This window comes from Etheostoma spectabile, chromosome 4, assembly GCF_008692095.1.
Source record: "Etheostoma spectabile isolate EspeVRDwgs_2016 chromosome 4, UIUC_Espe_1.0, whole genome shotgun sequence".
Classification (NCBI taxonomy): Eukaryota; Metazoa; Chordata; class Actinopteri; order Perciformes; family Percidae; genus Etheostoma; species Etheostoma spectabile.
Window position 1 is genome coordinate 31,173,686 of NC_045736.1, and position 12,171 is coordinate 31,185,856.

General features: G+C 38.6%; 2 protein-coding genes across 4 annotated transcripts in view; both read left to right on the top strand.

Annotated features, from left to right (window-relative positions):
- The window catches only part of LOC116687971 (protein-glutamine gamma-glutamyltransferase 5), an 84,194-nt gene extending 81,452 nt beyond the window's left edge, over positions 1–2,742 (top strand). The window contains exons 14-15 of the mRNA XM_032513715.1: positions 159–292; positions 2,382–2,742. Coding sequence (XP_032369606.1) covers positions 159–292; positions 2,382–2,529 — 282 coding nt within the window. The 3' untranslated portion in view covers positions 2,530–2,742. The remainder of the gene's footprint in view (positions 1–158; positions 293–2,381) is intronic.
- A 2,260-nt stretch (positions 2,743–5,002) lies between these two features.
- The window catches only part of tomm34 (translocase of outer mitochondrial membrane 34), a 10,083-nt gene continuing 2,914 nt past the window's right edge, over positions 5,003–12,171 (top strand). Inside the window, exons 1-6 of one of the 3 annotated variants that reach the window (XM_032513717.1) lie at positions 5,003–5,298; positions 6,582–6,733; positions 8,343–8,442; positions 9,963–10,115; positions 10,967–11,139; positions 11,388–11,535. In XM_032513717.1, coding sequence (XP_032369608.1) covers positions 6,604–6,733; positions 8,343–8,442; positions 9,963–10,115; positions 10,967–11,139; positions 11,388–11,535 — 704 coding nt within the window. In that variant the 5' untranslated portion in view covers positions 5,003–5,298; positions 6,582–6,603. The remainder of the gene's footprint in view (positions 5,299–6,581; positions 6,734–8,342; positions 8,443–9,962; positions 10,116–10,966; positions 11,140–11,387; positions 11,536–12,171) is intronic. The other 2 variants (XM_032513718.1, XM_032513719.1) reach the window with 2 other exon arrangements.

The window sequence follows — 12,171 nt, forward strand, 5'->3', positions numbered from 1 at the left end:
TTGAAAACGAGTCAAATTTGACCCGAACACAAGGGTTAAGCTAAATAAAGTCTTTAAAAAGCCTCTTGTTTCAGCTGGTAAATGCATCGTCACAAAGATGAAACCAGGGCCGGTTTTTGTGACACCATATAACCTGTTAAAATGTGTGTGTGTTCCAGGTTTCTGGTTTTACCAAACTGAACAGAGAAGCAGAAGGGGAGGTGGTTTTCATGAACCCGGTCACCGAGACGCTGAAGGACTGTACTCTGAATATCTCTGGGAGTGGCCTGTTGAAAGAGGACATTGAAGTCAAGTGAGTGTGCATGTTTTTATAATGTATTAGTCTGTGGGATAGCTCTAGTTAGGAATCCGTTAATGTTGCAGAATACACAAGATACAAAAGCACAAAGTAATGACTTTTTATTATACTTTATTAATCCCACAAGGGGATTAATAACAAGGGGAAACTACGCTTTACACTCTGTTGTTATGACACACAGGCCTGAATTACACACACACACACACACGCTCAGGACCTATACATGCACTAATGGAGAGATGTCAGAGTGGGGGGGGGGGGCACGTAAAGGCGCCCCGAGCAGTTGGGGGTTTGGTGCCTTGCTCAAGAGCACCTTGGCAGTGCCCAGGAGGTGAACTGGCACCTCTCCAGCTACCAGTCCACCACCATACTTTGGTCTTGAACTAGCGACCCTCCGGTTCCTAACCCAACTGCCCTACGGACTGAGCTACTGCCACCCTACTTGTACTTTTTATTAGGGCTGGGCAATTGGGTAAACACCTAACACGTTTAACCCTTGTGTGGTCCTCGGGTCAAATTGACCCGTTTTGAAGTGTTTTATATCAGAAATAGTAGATTTCTTTCAATCAAATTGCCCAAAAATAACATGGATGATTCCATACGACGTTCGTCGGGTAAATTGAATGATTACTGTCATTGAATTTTTTGGGTGTTTTATTTAATCTAGTAGCATTTGGATTCTTTTTTTTTATGGTTTCAAAACAGTATCCGGACTAATCTTTGACATCTGCCCATTTGTGATCCACTCAACATCATCTGATCTTAACTATTAGTCAAAATAATTCATAATTTCAGCCTTTTTAACTAAAAACATATGTATTATTTGATATAAAGAAGTTTGTTGACCATGAATTCCCAGAATGAATGTAAAACCTATTATTAAACCAGCTCAGCTTTTAAAAAATGTGCCAAAAAGTGGAAAAAGTGACAATTAAATCAGAAAAAAAAACATCGGAAAAGCACCAAAAAAAATGTCATTTTCAATATTGACCAGGGAATGGGAAGACAACACAGGGGTTAAAATGACTCACCTGAACAGGCTACACATTGTAAACAGCCGTAGTCCGTTTACCTGGTCCTCCGGTAACATTAGCAGTTAGCAGGGTTAGCAGGGTTAGCATGGCGGTGTTAGCCAGGACCAGTCTGGATCACTTCACTGGCTGTCTCAATTGTTTTGGCGAGTAACCAGCTTGAGCACTCTATATAATTCAGTGTAAGTACACAAATGTTGAAGTGACTGAAAATGCCCGTCCCTAGTAGCCTAGCTGTGATAAATTAGCCTGAAGGTTTTTGGTTTGCGTGTTCACGGGTACATCTGGCTGCCAAACTGAGCGCTCGATGCCAACACACACACGCCAAAACACAAACTGACATTCCATCAAGGAACAGAAATTTCAAAAGAGAAACTACTGGCATTGTTGTCAGAAAAGATGACATATTGGGGTCAATTTTTGGGGATTTAATACAGTAAAGAAATTACATATTGCACCTTTAATGACATGAAAACAAGTTAAAGCTGCAACCAAAAAATGTTCTCAGGCATTTTTATTGATGAATGTCTATTAAATTCAATTTTATTTACAGTATATAGCACCAAATCACAACAGCAGTTATCTCATTGTGCAGGTTTAGACCGTACTCTGTGATGTTATTTACTGAAACCCAACAATGTCTAAAATTATTTAGATCAAAATATATTTATACGCTGTGGTCAGCAGCTCTGCAGCTCGCTCGCCCCAGGCAACTGATATTTAGCTGGAAGGTCAAGTGTTTATGCACTTAGATTGATTAGAGCTGGGTTGAAATATTTTAAAAAACCTTATCTTATCTAGCCAATCTTATGTATACCAACACCAAAACCTTTTTTTGGATTCTTTACTTTGAGAAATGTAAACATCTTTTTTATTTAACATAAGAATTCAAACATCTCAAATGTTGAATTTAGTCTAAATACAAGCAGCTGCACAACAACTTTGCTAAGAGACAACTTTTTGACTTAAATCCTGAACTCTCTTATGAAAGAATGAGCCGACAAGATTATGAATGTCATCTGATTTTTTTTTTTTTTTTTGTGTTACCGCAGGATTCCAGATTTGAAGAAAAACAACCGGATACGTGTCAAGTTCCCCTTTGTTCCCTACAAGCTCGGCAAGAAGACGCTCGTGGCCAACCTCGACTGCTCCACCTTCAGGGACATCAAGGGCAGCTGCGCTGTCGATGTAAAGCTGTAAAACCTCTGCATCGCTGAGGAAGAGTCAAACGTTGAAGGGTTAAAGTTCATATCTTGCTCCTTTGCAGAGAAAGACAGCTGCAGTCAGTTTAGATACACAACAAATCCACAATTTACAATTTTACCTATTTTGCCACTTGCTTTTAAAAGACTCAAATCCAATTGCTACATTCTACAATGTTACATCCTATTTGGCCACCAGAAGGCAGATTGCGCTCATCTAAAAGTTTCTCCAATCTCCACAGGACTTAAACGCAACATGAAAAGGGAAAACGTCACTGTTTCAGTTTCACTATTCTACAGTACCCCCTGTCGACAGACATCATGTCATGGCTTTGTTTTGTTTTTCAGCTTTTCCGTCTTTTAGTTTTGTGTAACGTCCATTAAAGTATTGTTTGATTTCAGGGGTCAGTTCACAGCCTCCCCCCCCCCTTCACACACACACATCATGTGCAGCAGGACATGTTGTCTCACAGCCTAGTTAGTTGGCCCAATACTGTGTTTTTATGTAATTTTTTTTTATGGATTTTTCAGATTTTTTGGGGATTTCCAGCCTTTATTTTGATAGGATTGCAGACGACATGAAAAGGGAGAGAGAGAGGGGGGAATGACATGCAGCAAAGGGCCACAGGACAGAGTTGAACCTGGGCCCACTGCGGAGTAAACCTCTATGTATGGGTGCCAGCTCTACCAGCTGAGCTACCAGGGCACCTGCTCTTTAACACCATCGAAAAATATGCTAAAACTATGAAAACTCTGCAATGCTTAGACATATAGGCCGACACACAAAGCATTGAATGTGAATAGGCCTACATTCTGTAACGACTCCACACTCTGGCCCCTGGAAATGTCCCCTGGTATGATTTTACATTGATAGAAAGTCAAAATATGTGTTTTTCTGGAAATGCTAATGCATCAAGTTGATTCAATTTTATTTGATCAGACATGCATGTCTGGTTTCAGATAATTGTAAGTTTTAATTTGATTTTTCACAGTCATGGTCTAAGAAATTCAACTATTGCCACGTCATTGTCAAGATCCCTGTTTGTACTTATTGTCAACAACACAAATTTAATTAAATATCGGATTTCAAAGATTTAAAAAACACTGCTCACACCAGGCGCAAAGCCAGCATTGGGAGGCAGTGGCACGGACCCCGCCCAGCCAAGTTTGATCAAAATACATGTTTTATCACTAAATATTAAACACAAGGAAATAAAGAAATATAAACCTGAGTTGTGTGTGTTGAATTTCTGATTAAAAAGGAACTGCTGAAAGGAGTCCTGGGAGACCCGGAGTGTAATTCCTATGGTAACAATCCAGGGTAACATTTTATTTGGAGGGATAAGAACAAAATGGCACTTTAATGTAACACCATGAGAACTAATTACACGAGAGAACATGGCAAGACAAAAAGATCTATAGTACATTTTTCTAAAAATAGAAACCTAACAACTGCTGCTTTCTGTCTAGTGATGCATTCACTGCCGTTGGAAAGATGACAGTGGAGACCAGCTTTTACTTAACACTTCTTGCTTTCCATTAATTCTCCCAGTTAGGACTGCTGTGTAAGAACTTAGCTACAGTACCTGTGCTTGTTTGACTGTATTTGTGTTAATTTTAGGTCTTGTCACAGTAACAACGAGTACATTTCTTCTTCAAAACAATTATAAATGTAATTAGGTTGAACTGTAAAACAACATATAAAGTCATCCAACAAAAATAAAGCTTATGCATGATGTATTTGATAGAACATTATTGAGTGTGCATTTGCTGTATAATGACTATACTCTTTCCAGAATCAGCTTTATTGAAGTGTGTTAATGGTATGAACATATAAAAGGCATTTGAATCCACTTTTAAGTTACACTACTTACACACAGTTCAATGTACAGTAGGAAAAAAGTAGACTATAACTAAAAACAATGACAACAAAGCTGAACAAAGTCAAGTAAAAAATAAACATAGAATTATCATGTGCATACAAGAATAAAATTCCCCACTGGATACATACTTTTTCGTCCTCCATGCTTGGATCCTCTACTAGTGGCCTGGTAGCCTGAGGATTTTGTGCAGCATCAGCTGTTCCTAGGACTGCACTCTTCTGGACAGCGAGCTCAGATGTTGCTGGAATTTGCTGGAGCCACTGTCTCAGTTTAGGGGTACATCCCCAAGTGCTCTGATTACCACTGGAACAACTGTTGCCTTCACTATCCACATGTTTTTTTAGCTACTCTCTAAACCTTTGATATTGCCCATACTCTGTATAGATGTTCCCGTGTAGAGTACACTATGCCTGCCACTTATAGACTATATGGAAGAGAACATTTTCTTCTTGCACTTCAAAGCCACCAATTGCTACATCCTACAATGCTACATTTAATTTGGCCACCAGAGTGCGCACATCGCTCATCAAAAGTCTCACAATTTCCAAAGGCATTGAACGCAGCGTAAAAAAAGAAAGAAATGAAACGTACTGTGCCCCCCAACTCGCATCAAACTGAGAAGTTAGCGTCATAGAGTCAGCTGCCCGGCGAGTTCCTAGGTACCGCTCAAAAACCCGCAAAGGCAGAGGAATGCCGCGTTGCTCCGAACGACCAGGAGAACCTATGTATTTTTAACTTCCACAGAGTAATGCCAGTATTAACAACGTAGGCAACGGGTAACGTTACATATAGTTTCAGGTAGTCTCTAGTCGTTTCGACCAAGTCATCTGTGTCGTAAAAGGGGCTTCCTCGCTGTGTTGAATTCTCTTCAGAACCGGCAGCCGGTAAGACGTGTGCAAGCTTCCTTATATTAGCATAGCTAGCTGTGGGAGTGTGGTTAGCCTGCTAAGTTAGCTAGCTGTTCTATATTAAAACGACACTTGGAGTAGCATAACTTAGCTAGCGAGCTAACTAAGCAGTTAAGCAACAACAGAGTTGAATTAATGCTGGTTAAAACAAAAGATAACTCGGGAACATGTCCAGCGGTGTCTTCTTTTGAAGTAAACCTAAAGTGCTAGTTTCGACTAGTTTTCAGTGTCGTTGTGCTCGAGCAGCTATTAGCAGCTAACGTAAGGTAAGGTACCAGGCTAACCAGTTAGTTAACATGGCACGTCGGTAGCGTTGCAGTGTGTACGTTAACTGGGCTTAATTGATTTAAGACAAATGTTAAAGTACTGTTAAGACATCATTGGCAAACACTGCGTCTCTATTATAGGTTTCTAGTCTAACGTTATTTGTCCACCGAGCTACAACTACGCAGTTTAATAAGACAACAGCCCTGCAGTAAATTCTGAGGTTACCTACAGGAATGCAATTTTATTTCATTTTGGTATGTAGCTAAACGTATAACGTTAAGTGAATAAATATGCACATTATTGTAAAATATATGCTATTACCAACTTTACTGTTTATGTAAGCTGTTTTAGTGAAGGATAACAAATTGTAAAGGGTTTAAAATATGACAATGATGTTTTAAATAGGAACTGGGCTAACAATACTGTATGTATTGAAGCCAAGTATAAAAAATAGGTTTTCATTTTCATTTAAATCAAGAGGAATATTCTAAATATTAGAAACACCTCTCAGTAACCCAATACATTTGAATGATAGAAAAGTCAAATTGATGCATGACATATATATGTATAGCACAGTTTGGTTCTGTGTATGGAAGCAAATGGAGGATATCAAATTCCTCAACTAATGCATTTAGTGAATACCCAAGATCCTTTTTGCTGGGAGCAAATGACAAGTCTGTTCACCTGTCATTGTGTAATTGTTGTAGAGACACTGGACACTTACACAATACCACAGTAAACATTGATAGCCTACATGTTCATTGTAATAACACTTTACATACAGTGAAAAGATGCATGTGAGCCCTTGAAGAACATACTGTTCTTTGAAAGAAGTATATACACAGTACAGCAGTATGAGAGGTTGTATTTGTAAGCTGTTCAGTCACTTTATGTGGAGATGGTGTGGCATAAATCAATTCTTTAGTTTAGAAGAGGTATATGAGGATTCCCCTGTTCAATGTCAGATGGTAACCACTGTTTCATCTTTTCAGATAACTGATAAAAAAAGTGAAGATGCCTCAAAAACAGAGGTCCAAGACCTGGACGGAGTTGAAACAAGCTGGAAATGAATGTTTCAAGGCAGGCCAGTATGGAGAGGCCACCAATATTTACAGCCAGGCAATCAAAGAGCTGGAGAAGTCCAGTAAGTGCTGCTTAGATACAGTATTACCTGTGTGGATGCAAACAGTGCACTGAGAGTTTAAGAAATACAATAGATGCAATGCTTTTGAACAACGTCATCAATGATATAGCCATATCTGCAGCCAAAATTCAATGTAACTGTAAATTGAGGAATCTTTGCGCCTGTGTCTCCTGCAGCGAGGGCGGGGAGATTTTACATCCCTAGAAGGCTCATTTATTGCGTGCCAAGTAGTGGTCCTCCGCCAAAAACTGATTGCTGTCTATCCAACATGCAAATGATGAAATTAGTTGTACACAAACACACGGAAGACGAATGCCCCGGCTCTCCAGCATGCTGTTTTAAAAGCGGCTTCCCCAGCAGGCTGAGCCCGGCTCCCTCCTTCCTTTGCCCGGGCCTCAAAAGGGGACACGCTAAATCTCTAGATGAGCTGTAAAGTTGTAAAAAGAAATAACACTGGGAAGTAGTTTAAAAAAAAATCTATTTTTATTTTTCTAAATTGTTTCCACGGCAATCTGTATGCTGATACGTTTTAGGTTGCTTTCACATCTCCGTTTAAGCGGAACCGTGGAGCGTTTTAGGGGATAGTCCGGTCTGTTTGGGGTGGTGTGAAAGTTCATACAAACGCTGGTACGCTTGAATACAGGGGGCCTCGGTTTGCTTCCAAGTCCACTAGGGTTCGGTTTAGGTGAGAATGGGATCTGACCTAAATAGGGTGCTGAAAAAAAACAGTGCATTTACTAACTTTCTTTACTTCTAAGATTACAGAGAAGATAACTTTCAAATCCATAACCTATCATGTGCACACATTGCTTGTCGTGACAACACATCATCATCTCTCTCTCTCATCAGGGCGTCAGCTGCTTAGATTGTTTTCCTTCTTTTAAAATCTTAGAAACACTAAAGCAACACCAGACACCCAAGATGTTATAAATTTAGTGTTGCTTCATTATTACTGAGACCAGGAAGTGTCAGCGAGTTATACTCAGATATTTTGTGTTTAACAAAAATGCAACAATGTAGCAAGTTCATCCCCAAACCGCACAGTCGACGGAACTATTGGTGTGAACGTGCCCTTAGGCTCTGTAGATACCCACTCGAGCATATAATAACACAAGCAGTGTACAATTACAACTCAAATCAGTAGTAGACGGTACATGTTTCCAAAAAAATATTAGAACAAAGCAAATAGTACATGAAAAATAACAGAGAGGCCTACGTTAAAGGAAACCTACAACTAGGCCACACAACCTACGCATTGCAAAGTCAAACGCATCCATTTTTGTGTTAAAACATACCATTTTCGTTCATACTGTTATTTGTTTGAGGCCAGAGGCTTAGAATCTCTGTAGCAGTCTGAAAAATATATTTTCATAAAGAAACCCAAAACGCCTAAAAAAAGTTATTAAAATTATTTCAGGGGTTAATTGACAGACCTCACTGTTCCTTTATTTCCCAATCAAAACTCTCAGTAACATCAGTAACTCTCTTTTTATTATGGCTGTCCATCTTGTCTTCACTCTTCTTTCTTGTTATGTGTATTCTAAATAAACGTAGCTAAATCATGTTCAGTTTGGTGCTCATCTTGAAACTATCTAATTTTTCTCTTAAGACAAGAAGGAACCAGAGGATTTGGGCATTCTGTACTCCAACCGTGCAGCCAGCTACCTGAAAGACGGCAATTGTGCGGAGTGTGTTAAAGACTGCAATATGTAAGTGTTTTGTTTCTGATTTTTTACAACATGTTATCTGTAGTCTGGGATTCCCTGCAGTTTTCTTACTTTTTGTAACATGTTTTGTTGTTTCAAATATAACTTTGTTTTAGTTATACCACATAAATATAAATTCTCATCATCCAGAGTTTTTGATTATGACACTCGTCTAGGGCTGCAGCTAGTGGTTTCTTTTTTTTTTTTGATAATCAATTAATCGGTCCATTATTTCCTTGATTAATCAATGAATTGGATAAATAAAGACCAAAATTAAATTTTCATAATTTTATTCACAAAAGAATTATTTCCAACACAAGACAAAAAAGAGAACTAAATGTTTAAACATGCAAAAACTTTCAATAGTGCAATAAACCTGCTGTTTCTTACTATGCTTAATTGGACCTGAGCTGTTAAAAAAATATAAAAAATAATAAAAAGAAAACACTTTGTTTTACGTTTAGCTCTTCCGCGTTGACTGGCCCGTGACGTCACGATGGACACGCACACTAGCAACAGTTTCTTTGTGTTGTCGTAGCAACATGGGCGTTCATGAGCTTCTCTCTCTTGTAGTAGTTCCTTCTCATAATACAGCCACAGTATACGTGGCAAACTCATGAACTCGCCGTTTCATTGTCTAAAATATACACTAATATAACGTTAATCCTTGTGTTTAGTTTTAGTTGATCCTGATTATTTGCATGCTTATCTAATTAAACGGATGTATTTAGACAACCAAGCAGATGTAATCATTATGTCGTGCTACTAGCTAGCGCAAGCTACTAAGGTTAGCCTGAAGTTTCATGAACAGATACACTATGGGTCAGACGTTTGGGGTCACTTACAAATATCCATACCACTCCATTATAGACAGAAAACCAGCTGATCTGAGTGGGGGGCTGATCTTTAATGCAATATCTACATTGCCCATTATCAGCAACCATTCATCCAATGTTCCAAAGGAACATTCTGTTTACTAATCTATATCATTTAAAAAATAAAAATAAAAAAATAACTAGAAAAACATTGGAGAACCTTTTTGCAATTATGTAAGCACATAAAGTTATGAAACCTGCCGCCCTGGTTAAAAAACAATGCAACTGATCTCAGCTGGTATTCTGTCTACAATGGCGTGCATTGGAAATGTCTAAGTGACCCCAAACTTTTGACTGGTAGTGTATATTGTATATAGCTAGTCATTGACATCAACTATCAAATCACTTATACTTACTGAATTTCCCATTTTGTTGGATCAATAAATATCTATCTAAATATATCTAGCTACCACCAATGCTAGCTACTAGCCGATAGCCCATATACATGTTCATATAATGAACATGTTTACCTTCATGCCACCAACATTGTTGTAGTAAGGATGTTTTTTGTTTTAGACTTTAGACCACGGTCTCTTGCAGCTTTGACTTTTGACCTTGTTTCAACTGGAGATTAAGCCTATTGTCTTTTCTCGTTGGAAGTCCTCTGGATGAGAGAGTCTAACCTGTAATCTGCACGTTTCCTCTCAGGTCTCTGGAGTTGTTCCCATTCAATGTGAAGTCCCTGCTCCGTCGTGCCTCTGCCTACGAAGCTCTGGAGCGCTACAGGCAGGCTTACGTAGACTACAAGACTGCTCTGCAGATCGACTGCAACATAGCTGCTGCTCATGACGGCACCAACAGGTACCCGGGCTGTAGACTGGCCGAGGGGGGATGGCACGGAAAATATCAAGAGAGGCAAAAGGAACCAGTGTTTTCAGATTTAGCCAGTCTGAGGAGTAATTCAAAAAAGATACAGATATGTTGTTTCAGTCATATTTATAGCCATATACTTTCTTCTTCAAAGTGTCAAAACAAGCATGAATCTAAAAAGTCATGTTATTGCATTTTGAAAAAGCCATTTAAAAAGTCAAAGTATAGTATGTCGAGGAAAGAAAAGTCATAGCAAAGCATGTGTATAAAGTGTATAGCATGCTGTGCTAACAACTGAGCCAGTGTGCCAGCAAAATAAAAATAATGTTAAAAACAGTAATAGCAAAGCCATTAAAAGTCATAGTGTAGTATGTCAAATAAAGTACTGTATGTTGAAAAAAGTGACTGAAGTGTCATAGTATGTTGATAAAAAAGTCAGGATATAGGATGTTGATAAGAGTGACAAAAAAGTCTAGTATATCTAATTAGTCATAGCATGTCTCAAAAAAGTGATATGTGTCATATTATCGCATGTCAAAAAAAAGTGATAAACAAATCACGGTATATTATGTATATTAAAAAGTCAAGTACAGTATGTAGAAAAAAAGCTGTTTTAAAAAGTCATAGTATTGTATGTCAGAAAGAAATGCCCACCCTGGACTGGATCTCGAACCCGGGTCAGAGTCTGCAGTGACTACCTGCTGATTGTCTGCTCCAGCTGTGCTAACCCCGGAGCCAGTGTGCCACTAAACAACTTCCGTTTCAAACAGTAATAGTATAGCATGTAGAAAAAAGGGATGATAAAGTCATTACGCTGTTCTTTCTCTTCTCCTCTTTCCCAGGATGACGAAGGCTCTCACAGAGGCCGACGGCCTGTCCTGGAGAGAAAAGCTGCCCCCCATCCCCACCGTGCCTCTGTCTGTCAGAGAGAAACTAGCCCAGAAAACTCCACCCAACGGTGCCCAACCCAACCCTACACCCAAACAGAACGTCAACAGACAGATGAACAAACCTAGTAAGAAGATTCATATTTTCTGTCGGCTTTTCTACTTATGTCATTTAAATTATTACAACCCTGATTTGCCATTTTTATTTAGCTAAAAAGACCTTGTGGGTCAGCATATGTATTTTGATAATAACCAGTTTGAAAGTGAGGTTTCAATTATTTTAAAGCTGTAAGTCTTAACCCCTGTTTATGTGGAACTGGCAGGTTTAATAAATGATTCCCAAGCATTTCTCATCCCATTCTTCTCTTCTGGATAGTTCCCAGTGATAAAGACATAAAGAAAGCCCAAGCCCTGAAAGAAGAAGGCAACGCCCTGGTGAAGAAAGGAGAGTACAAGAAGGCCATCGAGAAGTACAGCCAGAGCCTGAAACACAACCCGGCTGAGATCACGACCTACACCAACCGGTGGGGCACACACACATTCAGTCATTTAGTTTAAAGCCCTTCATTGATAATAAAATAAACGGTGGTTAGGGTGTCTTCACACCAGTTAAAACCAGGAAACTGCCGAATATGTTTGTGGTGTCTCAAATGTCTGCCAGCCAATCAGAATTTCCTATGGACCTGAATGTATCAGATTTAGGAGATTGCAAAAATTATATTGTTAAGAAAATACAAAAACTACGTGTAACACGTTAATCATTATCGTCAAGACGAATTTAAAATACAGATTAAGTCATGAAAATAATAAATATACAGTACTTGTTTTCAGGATAGAAATTCTGTAAAATAGTTTAAACCATTCGTGGCATTTTAAAATTCCACTGAAACCCAGTGTAATAATTATAATTAACAAAATCAAATTGTTTTCATCCTTATGTGAGTTTACTCTGGTCAGAATGTATTAATTGTGTAATGAATCAGTACAGACAACCAGGGCAATATTTATACAGGAGCTATCATATCTTAGGAACACTATTGTCAGCCAATGAGGAACAATAAAAATATATTTATGATAACTTTGTCTATTAAATTAAGTGACAACAGTTCAAACTAGGTTTTTGGCAAGAAATCTTTTAGTTTCCAGAATTTTATGTGTGT